At 75.4% G+C, this 13,598-nt stretch overlaps 2 protein-coding genes across 2 annotated transcripts; one reads left to right on the top strand and one right to left on the bottom strand.

The window, feature by feature from the left end:
• Positions 1-76: 76 nt before the first annotated feature.
• On the bottom strand, positions 77-13,515 carry BOP1 (BOP1 ribosomal biogenesis factor). Its single transcript, XM_037506040.2, is given in 18 exon segments — positions 77-272; positions 346-453; positions 545-629; positions 713-1,001; positions 1,087-1,267; positions 1,347-1,479; positions 1,559-1,628; positions 1,694-1,774; positions 1,850-2,011; positions 2,086-2,298; positions 2,374-2,475; positions 2,552-2,577; positions 2,580-2,668; positions 2,753-2,907; positions 9,933-10,001; positions 12,602-12,796; positions 13,126-13,260; positions 13,450-13,515. Coding segments are annotated over 18 exon segments (2,313 nt in total). The 3' UTR covers positions 77-118.
• Positions 4,343-5,413, top strand: SCX (scleraxis bHLH transcription factor). The gene is given in 3 exon segments (XM_037496478.1): positions 4,343-4,537; positions 4,540-4,905; positions 5,375-5,413. Coding segments are annotated over 3 exon segments (600 nt in total).
• Positions 13,516-13,598: the final 83 nt, after the last annotated feature.

Here is a 13,598-nt window from a genome sequence, read left to right as displayed (position 1 = left end):
GCGGCGGGGCACCCCGCTGGCCCGCAGGACGGCGCGGGAGGCAAGGGCCGAGGCGAGAGAGGCGGGCGGACGGGCAGGGAGGCCTGTATTGGGGCGGGCGGGCCCGCCGTGGGGGCGGCTAGGTGAAGAGGCGGACGGTGCCGTCCGCGCCGGCGGAGAAGACCCAGGGCTGGCTGGGGTGGAAGGCCACGTCCAGCACGCCCAGGTCCCGGCTCAGCGCGTGCCCCTTGAGCACCTTCACGGGCACCAGCAGCGGGTTCTGCAGCAGGTCGCTGTGGGGAGACGGGCGCGCTCAGCATGGGGAGACCCTGCGCCCGCGCCCGCCCGCACCTGCCCCGCCCGCACCTGTACACCGTCCCGTGGCAGACGATGACGCTGCCGTCGTCCGAGCCCGACGCGAACAGCGGGTAGCGGGGGTGGAAGGCCACGGCGCGCAGCGCCTTCCGGTGGTGCCTGCGGGGGGGGGGGGGGGGGCGGAGGCGGGTGAGGACGTGGCAGGGGCGGCCCCAGCCCCGCCCCCAGCCCCGCCCCCGCGCCCCCTCACCGCAGCACCCGGTAGGGCCGGGTGGACAGGTCTAGGTCGAACCACACCAGCTTGCTGTCGTAGCTGCCGCAGATGATGTTGTCACCTGGGGACAGAAGAGATGGGGGCCTGGCGGCCTTGCCTGGCGGCGCGGCCCCCGCCCCCACCCGCGGGGTGCGCGCCCCTCACCTGCGGGGTGCACGGCCAGGCTGGACACCCACTTGCAGTTGGGGAGCAGCTTCTTGGTGAGCTCCTGGCGCAGCAGGTGGTAGAGGCGGACGCTGCGCTGCGCGGCCACGAGCAGGAAGGGCCGCGTGGGGTGGAAGGCCACGCGCTGCACCTGCCCGTGGCTGCGGCGGAAGGGGCTCTGGCTGCGGCGCCGGCTCAGCTGGTGGATCAGCACCTGGGTGTGGCTCGAGGTGGCCAGCACCACGGCCATGTAGTCCCCACGCCCGTGCCAGGTCACCTGAGTCACCGGCTGCAGGTGGGAGAGGTTGGCTGGGCCTGGCCTCCCGGCCTCCCTCTGGCCCGCCCTGCCCCCCAGCCCCCCCAGCCCCGCCCACCTGGTCGTGGCAGATGCGCAGCCGCAGGCCCTCCTGCCGCTCCCCCTCCGACGCCTCCAGCCAGCGGGCCGGCTGCCGCACAGGCTCCTCGGGCGGGGCGAAGGCGCTCAGCAGCTGGTCAGTGCTGCCCGACGCCAGCCGGTCCCCCAGGGCCGGGTTCAGCAGCAGCACGGCGTCCTCCCTGGGGACCAGAGGCAGGCTCAGCCCCACCCAGGCGCCCCCTCTTCCCGCGCCGCCCCCCCCCCGCCGCCCCCACTCACACTGCCACGGCCACCAGGCAGACCGCGGGGTGCGGGTTCCAGGCCACGCTCCTCACCACCCCCCCCACGGGCAGGGTCTTCATGCAGCGGGCGGTGGCCACCTCCCAGAGCCGCACGCAGCCGTCGTCCGAGCCTGGGCAGAGATGGGGGGTTCAGCGCCGCCCATGCCACCCCCCTACCCCCCCGTGCCGGGCAGCCCCCCTCAGACCCACCCGAAGCCAGCCACTGGCCGCCGGGGGAGACGCTGATGCAGCGGACGAGGTCGCCGTGGCCCCTGTAGACCTGCGAAGGGGACGGTGAGCCGTGGCCGCGCCCCCCCAGCCCGCCCCGCCCCTGTCGCCGCTCACCAGGGCCTGGCACGTGGGGAAGGGCTGCAGGTCCCGCGGGCGCGGCAGCTTGGGGATGAGGTCCTCGGGGTCCACGTTCACCTGCGGCGGGACACGCGGTCACTGGCCGCCCCGGCCGCGCCCCGCCCGCCCGCCCGCCCGCCGCGCCCCGCACACCCGCATCTTGCGCTGCCGCGGGCACAGGTACAGGTCGAGGCAGCGCTCGAAGCGCTCGTGGACGAAGCGGCCGTAGGCGGGCACGGCCCGCAGGCTGGCGAACCGGCGCGGCAGGAAGCTGCGCTGCCGCTCCGAGGGCTCCTGCTGCATCCACGCCCGGCGCTGGGGAGACACGCGCGGGGTGAGCGCGGCGCCCGGCCCCGCCGCGCCCCCGGGGCCCGCCCCGCAGCGCCCACCTCCTCCTCGCTGGGCAGGTACTCGGGGGGCGGGTTGTAGGACTCGGCGTGGCCGGGCAGCGCCAACTTGGGGGCCGGCACGTGCATCTTGTGGCGGCCGAGCACGGCGTCGGGGTCCTCCTGGGCCCACAGGTCATAGAAGCGGGGCGCAGAGTCGCGGGGCCGGCGCGGCTGGATCCAGCCCATCTTGATGGCGTGCACCATGCGGGAGACCTGCGCGGGGCGGGGTCAGTGCGAGGGCGGGCGGGGGGCGGGGGCCGGGGTGGGGGGGCCGGGGAGGGGCCCCACCTTCTCCTTCTCCACCAGCGAAGGGATGAAGCTGCGCTTGTCGGCCGGGCGGTTGGTCACCGGGTGGATCATGAGGTCCCCGCTGAAGAAGTCCACGGCGGGCTGGGGGCCAAGCGCGGGGGGGCGTGGGCCAGGGCCCCCGGCTGCCCGCCCCCGCCAGCCGCTGGCACACACCTACCTCATAGGGGTCAAAGTTCACATCCCAAACTGGCCCCTCTGCAGCCGGTGCACCAGGGCCACCTGCTCGTCCGTCAGCCGCACGTCGTGCCCGGTCATCCTGTCCTGCACGGTGCGCCTGGGGGACAGGGCATCCCGGAGCACTCAAGCCCCGCCCGGCCGCCCGCCGCGCCCCGCCCGGCCGCCCGCCACGCCCGCCCACCAGTAGTCCGGGTCGTCCATCTTGGCCAGAAACTGGTCCAGCTCGTCGCGGGTGCGCAGGGGCTTGTAGATGCGCCTGCCGTCCAGGTCGTAGCCCACGTGGGGGAAGTCCGCGTACCAGTCCAGGGGCACGTTGCCCACCGTGTTCCGCACATCCTGGGGCAGCGGGGCCGCACGTCAGCCCGGGGCACCGCCCTGCGCCCCTTCAAGGCCGGGGGCGGAGGCGCGGGGAAGGGCGCGGGCGACCGGGCTCCAGGCCACCGGGCGGCAGCACCCAGGCACCCTCCCGGGGTCTGACGTGGCAGGGCAACAGGCGCAGCCCCCAGCCCCCAGGCGCCGAGGCTGCCCCCTCACATTTTCCACTGAAGCAGTGCCAACCCCAGAGCCTCCCCCCGGATTCCTTGGCCAGGGCTCTGGGCAGCCACAGACAAGGGTGACCTCATCGCCCGCGGGCTCCCTCCCCTGGCAGGGGCCTTAGGCAGATGTGGGGAGCCACAGACAGGGCCTGGGGAAGACCCCACTGAGCCCGGACACCAGGCACCACTGCTCCTGCCCCCGGTAGGCACGGGAGGACCCCCGCCCCCTGGTGGCACCCCCCCACCGCGGGCAGAGCAGCCACATTCCGGGACACATTCCTGGCGGAGGCCCCTGCCAGCCACCACCCTCCCTGCGCCAGCCAGGAGCTGGGGCCGCTGCCCAGGCGGGAGGGCCGGAGAGACTGCGCGGCTGGCAGCCCCGGCCCCTGGCCACAGCACAGGAGCCCTGCGCTCTGCCCCCCACCCGGCCGCCCGCGGACCTGCCGCCTGCAGCCCCTCCCACCCAGACGCACCCCCTGTGCCTGCTGGAAGTGGACAGGCCCGGGGCGCCCCAGGTGCAGCGGGCAGGGCTGGGGCTCCGCCAGGGCGGGCGGCGGCGGCTCCGAGCGGAGGGCCTAGCCGCTACCGGGGCCGGCCTGGGGTCGGGCCGGAAGGTGGCAGGTGCAGGCCGGCCTGGGACGCCCCGCGCGCACATCTGCTGCCCGCGCCGGGGCACGGGAGCCCCGGCCCCCGCCGTGCCCCGCTTCCAGCCACCTGGCACAGAAGCGCGAGCGCACATGGGAGGGAGCGGCAGACAGGGTGTGGCCAGGCGCCGGCCGGGCAGCTGGGTTCACTTGGTCATGCCAGGGGGGGAGGCAGGGTCGCGGGCTTGACCCTCCGCGCCCTGGGGGGAGGGGACGGCGGCGCCGCCCCGGCCGCAGGGGCTCCCCGGGCTCCCGCCCCCGGCCGGCCTCCGAGCCCAGCCGGCGCTCGCGCGGCCACGACCCCCTCCGCGCGGCGGCGGGAAGGCAGAGGACGGCGGCGGCTCCGGGCGGGCGGCGGCCTCCGGGGGCCGGGGGCGGGGAGGAGGCGGGCCGGCGCGGGGGAGGGGCCGCCGCCGCTATAAAGGCCGGGCCGGCCGCCCCGCCGCAGCCCGGGACGCACACGTGCGCGCGGCGCCGCTCCGCCTCCGCGGGCACCCACCCCGCGCCTCCCCGGCCCCGGGCGCCGAGGCCCGCGCCGGCGGCGGCGGCATGAGCGGCGCGCGGCGGAGCTGACGCCGCGCCCGCGGCCCCATGTCCTTCGCGATGCTGCGCCCGGCGCCGCCCGGCCGCTACCTGTGCCCCGAGGTGAGCCCGCTGTCGGAGGACGAGGACCGCGGCAGCGAGAGCTCCGGCTCCGACGAGAAGCCCTGCCGCGTGCACGCGGCGCGCTGCGGCCTCCAGGGCGCGCGGCGGCGGGCCGGGGGCCGGCGGGCGGGGGGCGGCGGCCTGGGGCCGGGGGGCGGCCCGGCCGCGAGCCCCGGCAGCGGCACACGGCGAACGCGCGCGAGCGGGACCGCACCAACAGCGTGAACACGGCCTTCACGGCGCTGCGCACGCTCATCCCCACCGAGCCGGCCGACCGCAAGCTCTCCAAGATCGAGACGCTGCGCCTGGCCTCCAGCTACATCTCGCACCTGGGCAACGTGCTGCTGCTGGGCGAGGCCTGCGGCGACGGGCAGCCCTGCCACGCGGGGCCCGCCTTCTTCCACGCGGCGCGCGCCGGCAGCCCCCCGCCCGCGCCCCCCGCGCGCGCCGGCGAGAACGCCCAGCCCAAGCAGATCTGCACCTTCTGCCTCAGCAACCAGAGGAAGCTGGTGAGTGCGCGCCCCGCCGCCCCCACCTGCCGCCGCCTCGCGGGCCGCCCGGCCGCCCCGGCACAGGTGCGGGGGGGCGGGGGGCCCGGGACACCGCCCGCGCGAGGAGGAGAGGCGGGCGGCCCGCCCCCCGGGAAGGGCGCAGCGCCCCTCGCCCTGCCCCGCAGGCGGCCCCGCCCGCGGGGCTGCGCGGGAGGCCGCCGGGGCCGGGGCGCGCGGCCCGGTGGCGCCGGAAGAGCCGGGCGAGCCGGCGGAGGACGGCGAGGGTCGCCCGAGCCCATTTCCTCTCCAGACGGCGCGCGCTCCTGGGGCCTGAACATCTGGGAAATTTAATTTTACAATCGCGGCCGCGCGCTCCTCCCCGCGCCGCGCGGGGCAGCCTGGCGGGGCGCTCAGCCGGCCGGGGCAGCGCCGCGGGAGCCCGCGGGCCGGCTGGGGCCGCCCGCCTGACGCTGCCCCTCCCCCGCAGAGCAAGGACCGGGACAGAAAGACGGCCATTCGCAGCTAGAGCGACGCCCGCCCGCCCGCGCCGCCCCCACGGCCACGAGGAGGCCCACGGCCGGCGGGCAGCAGGACTCAGCCGGCCCGCGTGGGCCTGGCGCCTGGAACTTTCCACACCGGCCCCCACTGGGGCTCGCCCTGGTCACTGTGCTGGCCTCTTGCGCCTCTGATACGATAATATAAAGTCTGCAAATTTTGTATAATTAAAGTCAAAACGGTACCTTCCACGCACGGAGCCCCCTCTGACCTGCCAGGCTCAGCGCCCACCCTGCGCCCCACCCCGAGCCCGGCCCCGGCCGGCCCTCCTCTGCACCGCGGCCCCCGCTTCCCGGCACCCAGGGCAGCCTGTCCCGCCAGGCCCGGAGAAGGGGCCGCGGGCTGCAGTCTCCCACAGCCCTCGCCCGGCGGCGGGAGGGCGAGCTCCCGGCTGTGGGCCGGAGCACCCCAGACTCTGCCCAGGCGCCCCAACTGGCAAGTGGCCGAGGAACACAGGGAGGGCACTGCCCAGCAAGATGGGTGGGGGCCCTGGACCAAGCAGCCGCTGCCCGTGTGCACCCAACCCGGGCCCCCGAGAGGGCGGCAGGGCCCTCCGCCGGCTCCCCCACCCCAGGACCTCTCCAGGGCGGGGGGGGGGGGGAGGGGGGGACACAGGGGGGGACTCGGCGCCAGAGCCGCGCACAGCTGGCTGGTCATTAAAGCCTGCAGGTGACGATCGGCTCGCGTTGTGAGCCACACGGGCACCACAGAGGAGAAGGGGGGCCCTGCACCCCCCAGGCGGCCGACAGTCCGACTTCCGGAAGCGGCAGGAATGGGCCAGAGTGCCAGGTGCTGCCCAGGCCTCCCAGCCGGCCCGGGGCCCCCACTGGCGTGCTCTTGGGAACCTCAGAGGGGCAGGTGCCGGGGCCCGCGTGGGCACCCCAGCAGAGCAGAGCCAGGGCGGCCCCCCAGGAGGAAACAGGGGTGTGACTTGGGGGGATACTCGCAAAGCCAGAGTCCTGAGGGCGGGGCTGTGCCCCACCTGACAGGAGCGGGCAGGAGGGGCTCTGGGTGAAGGCTTCCCTCGGAGACGCCCACCCCAAATTTCCTCCCCGAGCCCTGAAGGAGCCCCTCTGGCCAACGTGGGGGGATGGGCCAGCGTGCCAGCATTCCCCAGCCCAGGTCAGGGATGGGTGCAGCTGGCGCAGGGCACCGGTCCCTCCCTAGCCCTGGGCCCTAGTGCAGCTCTAGAGGGGGTGCAGCCTGCCCGCCCCCCCGCCTCCTGTCCAGCTCCGCCGAGCTCCCTCGTGAACCCCCACCCATGATGCCCAGCTGAGCCAGGCAGAGGACCCAGGAGCCACCCCGAGCCACACGGGCAGCGGCGGCCCAGGGTCCGGCACCAGCAGGAGGGTCAGCGCTCCCTCCCCCCAGACTCAGCCCCACCAGGGGTGGGGAGACCTGAGACCCCGCCCACCCACCCAGAGGGTCCAGCTAGAGTTCTGCGGCCCCCCTCAGGGTGGCAGGTGCTCCGGCCCACGGTGGCCCCCAGCACCGCCAGGGTGCAGGGCGGGGGCCTGGAGGCTTGGAAAGGCCGGTGCGCCGGCCAGGCGGGCTGGAAACACTCGGCCGCCCGCTGTCAGCTCCGGCCGGCGGGGAGCCCGCGGCACACATGATTCGTCACGGCGCCCACCCGCCCCCCCAAGCACCTGCGGCTGCCAGGAAGCCCATGTGACCCCCAGCGAGACCCCTCTGGGCCGCCCAGCCCAGCCCGAGGCGTTCGCAAGGCGCCCCGCGGTGAGGACCGGTGGCCGCGGAGGGCCCCCCCCCCCCCCCCCCCCCCCCGCCGGACTCGGCCACCGCTGGAGAGCGGCTGGGGTTTTTCCGCCGCTCACTGCGCCCCTCCCCTCCCCCAAAGTGGCTGCAGCTGTCAGGCCGAGATTGGAAGTGCAGGTACGGCCTGGCCGGCTGCCCGCTCCCTCCCGAGTCTGTCTGCGAGAGAGGAAGCCAGCCCACCTCTGGAATCCTTCACTAGCTCCTCGTTCCCGCTCCCACCTGTCCCCGGGGAGCGCGGGGTCAGCCGCCCTCGCGCGGGCTCTCTTCCCCTGCCCCTCTCCGATTACAATGCGGCAGTGTTCCCGCCCGCCGGGCTCCGGCCTTCCTGCGCCTCCTTCCTCCTCCCGGGGTGCTGCCGGGCTCACCTGCCGACCGGAGGCCGCAGCCTGGGGAGAGGCCGCAGCCTGGGGAGAGGCCGCCTGCTCCTGCGGCCCAGGGCCCCAGGAGGCCGGGCCAAGGCCAAGCCCAGGGGACAGGGCCGGCTGGGCCCTCCCGACCTGGGCCTTCGGAGCCCCGCGGACGCTGGGCAGGCCGTCCGTCCACCCTCAGATGCTGCTGCCCAGGCCCCGGCTCGGGCCAGAGCCGTGATGCCCACGGGTGGGATGCTGGCACCTCCGGGACAGGGCGGGCCGTGGAGCCGGGGGGGAGGTGGGGGGCGAGCATCAGGCGTCCAGGGCTGCCCAGGGGCAACAGGCGTTCTCATGCAGACACCCTGACTCCCTGCTTCCCGCAGGCAGGGGGCCCTAGGAACGCCGGGCAGCGTGGGGTGGGCACGGGCTGCGTGGCCACGGCCCGCTCACAGACGGCTCACCAGACACAGCTGCAGACCCGGCCCCTCCCCTGGGGACAGCCGCCCCCCAAGGGCCGGCCCAGGGCAGGCGGGCGCCCCCCACCCAGTCGCCCCCCTGGAGGCCGGGCGCCCAGGTCCACCCCCGCCCCAGCTTCTCTGGCCCTGCCCAGCCCCCCCAACTCCTCTCAAGGAGCACCTCGACCAAGGGCCCCGAGATCCAGGCCCCCTGGGGCGCCCCCCACCGTGTGGGGCTCAGCTTGGGGCGGGGCACCCTGCGGGAAGGCCGCAGGGCCAGGCGGGGGCCAGAGGCCCCCTCGGAGGCAGCCGCGGGGGTGGAGGCCGCCAGGGAGGCCGGCGCTCTCCACAAACAGGGAAACCTGAGCCCCGGGCGGGCGGCCAGCGCGAGCAGGCTGCAGGCTGCAGTCTGAGGGCGGCGGGGGCGGCGCCCGGGAGCGAGGCCGCCAGGCCCAGGCAGCTGCCGGTTCAGTAGCTGGGGGAAGCCATTAACGGCGCTGCCAGAGAGCAGACGCGCGGCCGCCCCGCGGGGCCCTCAGCCCAGCCCAGCCGGCGCGTGGGGCCTGCGGGGACCCTCCGGCCACCCCGCGTCTCCCGAGCACCAGGACACGGGCCTCCGTGTCCCCGGCTGCGGGACGGCCGGCGGCCGGCCCCCAGCCCGTCCCTGCCCCCAGGGTCCCCCCGCCGGATGAAGTCACGTCTGTGAGGTGGGGTGGTCTGGAAGGAGGGAGAGCGGGACACGCGGGGGCAGGACCCCCAGGCCCACGGCACGCGGGGCTCTCGGGGCACAGCCTGGCTGAGTTGGGGGCAGCCGCAGGAGCCAGGCCCTCACGCGGGGCGGTGGTCCCTGGTCCCCGCAGGCCCAAGGGGGCCACGAGGGTAGGAGGCCCTGGGGGGCCCCGGGTAGACCCCCGCACCCTGGCCTCCACCTCAGCACCGCGGGGCGCACCCCTCAGGCCGCCACCCCGGCAGGGCGACAGCCCCCCGGCCCTTCCCCCAGGCTCGCCCCAGCCCGACCAGGCCAGACGGCCCCTGGGGTCAGCGCCCTGGCCCCGGCTCTGAAAGCTGAGCCCGCCGCCCCCTCGCCCGGGCTGAGCCGGGCCGGCTCCCCTGTCACTCAGGCCGCCATATGGGATAGTCATCGCGGGAGGAAGCGCCCCCGCAGCCCCGCAGCCCCGCAGGGGCCCGGCGGCCGGAGGAGCAGCAGCACCGTGGGCAGCGCAGGCCCCGCCCCCGCCTCTCCCGTTACCATCACCGTCGATTTCTCAAAATACCAAATATAAAAAAGTAGCCGACAGGATGTGGCTGCCGACAGCCAGGGCCGTGGGGGGGGCGGGCAGGGAGCCGCAGGCCGGCCTCCCTCGCTGAGCGCCCGCTGCTCCGGCCAGGAAACCAATTTATTTTGTTTTGTCTCTGTTCTCTGAACGCAGAGACCGGGCGGGCCGGCGGCCAAGGCTCCTGCAGCCGCTGCCAAAAGCGGGGGGGGGGGGGGGGGGGGCACGCGGGGGGGGGCTGTGGGGGGCTGACGGCAGCAGGTAGGGCTCTGGGGGACACCTCCCAGCCCAGACCCGCTGCCCCAGGCACGGGACAGGCGGTCGGCGCCCAGCCTGTTCCTTCCCCACAAACCCGAGGGCGAGGGGCCTCCGAGGCCGCGGGGCGGGGCCCATGCCCACCTGAGGCCGCGGCCCCCAGCGCCCCTTGCTCGCCCGGGCCGGAGCCCAGCCCTGGAGCACACGGGCCTGGCCGGGGCCCTCGCCGCCGCCCTCGCCCTCGGTCATGTGTCTCGAGCCCGAAATCGCTCTTCCAGACCCGCGCGGCGCGCAGCCAGGACGCCCACTCGGGCCACGCCAGGACCTGCCGCCCCGCACGGACGGAAGCCCCCCCGCCGCCCGCAGCAGGCCGGCCGGCCCACCTCCTCGTCGGAGCTGTCCTCCGCGTACTCGTCCCGGTCCTGCGCGCGCGGCACCTCTGTCCTCGGGGCCTGCGGAGAGAGGGGAGCACGGTCACGCCGGGCCTCGCGGCCCTGGGCATGGGCAGCCCCACGCGCGCAACTCTCGCTCAAGACTGGACTCCCGGCTGCAGCGGGCTCTCGGGCGGCCCAGCCAGGGAGGGGCGGCCATCTTGCCCAGGCACTTGAGGGCAGCGTGTGGCTCTCAGCCCCCGGCCCGACGGCCAGTCCCCGAGCAGGACCCTCGCCCTGAGGTCTCACGGCTGCGAGCAGTGTCCAGTCCCGCTGCTTGGGGCCCAGAATGCAGGCGCCATGGCCGGGGCTTCCCACCAGGTCAGCAGTGTCGCCCCAAGAACCCCACCCCAACCTGAAGCCCAGGACACCGGCCACACCTGAGGCCCGGCCGCCCGCCCGCCCCGGCCGCGCTCCACGCGAAGGGGCGGGAGGGACAGTGTTTTCCAGACGGGAACGAGGCGGGATTCGGTCTCCGTGTCCCCCGCCCTTGCCCGGCTGCGGGGCGGGAGCACTGCCCGCATAAAGTGGGTCACCGCAGCGGGTGGGGGCACGGAGTCCCCGGGCCTGCCCCAGACACAGCCAGCGCCCCGCCCCACCTGCCCCGCCAGAGCAGGGTGTGTGGGTGCGGGCCCAGGGCTGCCCACAGCCCCTGCCAGGGGGTCGGGACAGGAGCCCTGGCCCCAGCAGCCAGCAGGAGACGCTGCAGGGCTGCCGGCCTCCACCAGGGGGCAGCGGAGCGCGCGGCCGCTGGGGGCGGCGAGGCTGCCGCAGTGGCCTGGAGCAGAGGCAGCTGCGTCCTGCTTGGCCACCCTGGACCCCTGGTCCTCAGGAGCACAAGTACCGCCACAGGGGTCTGCGCGGATCCACCTGCCCCGGCGGACTCCACGCTGCCCGCAGTGCCCTCCAGATCCGCCTGAAGGCGAGCACCCCAACCTGGGGCTGGAGACTCCTGGGCAGGGGGCCAGAGAGGGGAAGGCAGGTTGGCCTCTGGCTACAGGCATCAGCAGGCAAAGTTGGGGCAACCAGATGGGAAGACAGGGGTGCGCACGTGGGGCCTCTGGGCCAATCTAAGGGTCCTCAGAGCCAGCAGTGCCCAGGGGAAACCTACTATCCACAGAAGCCTGGCAGCGCCAGCACATAGGCAGTGAAGAACATGGGCGAGCCGGGCGGGGCCTGCGCCAGGGCAGAGCCAGAGTCCCAGTGCCTGTGGGGCAGGGAAGGGCAGGCACTGGGGCCAGGGGACCAAGGCAGACGTGGGTGCTCACAGGGTGCCCAGGGATGAGCGGCCCCTGGAAAATGCACCATCAGCATAGCGGGGGCTTTTGGGGCCTGTGGGGCTCTCACCCCCAAAACCACACACAGTGAAAAACTGGCACGGCTATGACTCCCGCAAGCTGAAGCTTCGGCTGGCGTAGACCCCATGGGCTGCTGCTCGTACCTGTGCTCCACCTAAGCAGCAGCCCCCACCACTGACCCGACACGGTTCCTCTGCTGACACCCAGGCCAGCCAGTTGGGGTGCACCCCTATACCCCGACTGTCCCGGCAGTCCCCATGGCGGCTGGCCCCCAGGAGCAGGCAGTGCCATTCCCGCCACCCCCATCAAGCGACTCCAGACACGGCTGAGAGCGGCCTTGAGCAGGGCCAGAGCATGGCGTATCCTGACCCGGAGAAGAACAGGGACACCCCCAGCTGCTCAGCTCCGGGGAAAACAAAGATGCATCTGGGGCCACGATAGCAGCTACATTCTAGGAAAAACTAGGAGGTTTTAGAAAAAGGGAACAAAAGGCGAAGCCGTGATGGCTGCTGGGCCAGCAGCCCACGGAGCAAAGGGCACCTGCTGGGTAGGCCTCACGGACCTCGGCTCCAAGCATGACAGGCCTGCGCGTGACACCCGCGCGCCGGGTGTGAGGATCGAACGCGCAGGAGCAGAGGCAGCCTGTGGCCCGGCTTCCACCAGGATGGCCGTCCGGGGACCAGGGCTCAGCCAGCGCAGGTGCCCGCCTGGAGCCTGAGGAGCAACCGGACAGAATGAGGCAAGCGCACAGCAGAGGAGAGCCCAGAGCAGGGCTGTGTCCAGGGAAGCCTTGGGGCTGGTCCCCAGAGCCTGACAGGGGGCGGCCCAGACTGAGGGCTCTTCCTCCAGAAGCGGGGTGCCCAGCTCTTCGGGAGAGCAACACACAGCCCTCCCTGGGGCTGCCTGCGCCCCTCCCAGACCTCCAGGCCCCTCCACATGTTTGTACTTTCTTCAAGGGGAGCGGGACACACGGCCTTGATGATAAGGGGCGCCTGACACGGCGGCTGGACGCACACCCGCGGCCACAGCCAGGAGCAGGGAGCAGGTGGGCTCTGGCTCCTCGTGGGCAGCACCGGGAGGGCGAAGGCTGGCTCGGCAAGGATGGACAGGCCTGGCTCTCGCGCCGTGTCATGGGTGTGGACCCTGGGCGGCCAGGGCAGAGCTCTGGACACCACGCCTGGGGCGGGGTGCAGCTCCGCCGAGCTTTCCCTCGTGTCTCTCACCGGGAGCGAGAGCGGACACCTGCTCCTGCTGCGGCCACTGTCGTCCCCCCTCAGGTCACCCGCGGCCCCCCGTTGTCCAGCGAAGTCACCGCTCACCCACCTGCTGTCCCGGGAGCTCCCCCAGGACGCCGTGGCCCTCAGAGCTGCCGGCGCCATCCTGTCCTTCGGCGCTGGCGTCCTCGCTGCTGTCACTGCCCGAATCTTCCAGGCCCGAGAACACGCTCTCCTCGCTGTCCGAGAGGCCGGAATCGCTGCCACCCGCGGGGCGGGGAGTAGGGGCGCCGGAGGGAGGGCGCTGCAGGGACCAGCCCCGCGATCAGGCCCGCGCTCCACGCCGCGCCCGCCCCGCGCCGGGCCTTTCCCCACCCGCACCTCCCCGCGGCGCGGCCGCGGCCGGCAGGGCAGCGCGGCTCTCCGGGGACCGCAGGCGGCTCTCGGGCAGGACGCCCTCGCGCGCGCCCCAGCTGCAGGACGCGCGGCCGCCGCTGGCCCCCGAGCGCGGCGGGGCCGCCGCCCGGCCCCGGGCCCCGCTCCCACGTGCGGCCGCGCCCGCCGCTCCCCACACGCGGCCCCGCCCGCCGCCCGGCCCGGCCCGGCCGGCCCCCCCGCGGCGCCCGCTGTCACCTCCGCAGGCGCCGGCTCCGGCTCCCGGGCCGCTCCCCGGGCCGCGCGCCCGCCGCCGCCGCGCCCGCGCGCCCGCCATGCTTCCCGGCCCCGCGACTCGCGCGGCACTTCCGGCAGCGTCCGGGCCGCGTGGGCCTGGGGGCGGGGCCCGCGAGGTCAGAGGGCGCGGCCGGCCCGCCCACCTCGGTCTGATTGGTGGAGCGGGGACAGGGCCAGCCCCCGCGGCGCGGCGCGTCCGGGGGCGGGGCGGGGCGGGCGCGCGCGGAGGGGGAGGGGCCGGCGGGGCGCGGGCGCGCGCGAAGGGGCGGGTCATTGCCGACGTGCGCGCTCCGGACGACGCGGGCGGCGGCGCCGGCGGGAGCGTGCCCGTCGCAAGATGGCGGCGGCCATGCGAGGCCCCGGGGCGTGTGTGCGCAGCGGGCGGCGGCGGCGCGGCCGGGGTGCAGGCGCGGCGGCGGCGCTAGGCCGGCCCT

The sequence above is a fragment of the Talpa occidentalis genome, unplaced genomic scaffold (assembly GCF_014898055.3).
Source record: "Talpa occidentalis isolate TD23 unplaced genomic scaffold, MPIMG_talOcc4v2.1, whole genome shotgun sequence".
In the NCBI taxonomy this organism is placed as follows: Eukaryota; Metazoa; Chordata; class Mammalia; order Eulipotyphla; family Talpidae; genus Talpa; species Talpa occidentalis.
This window is presented reverse-complemented; position numbering and strand designations above follow the sequence as displayed.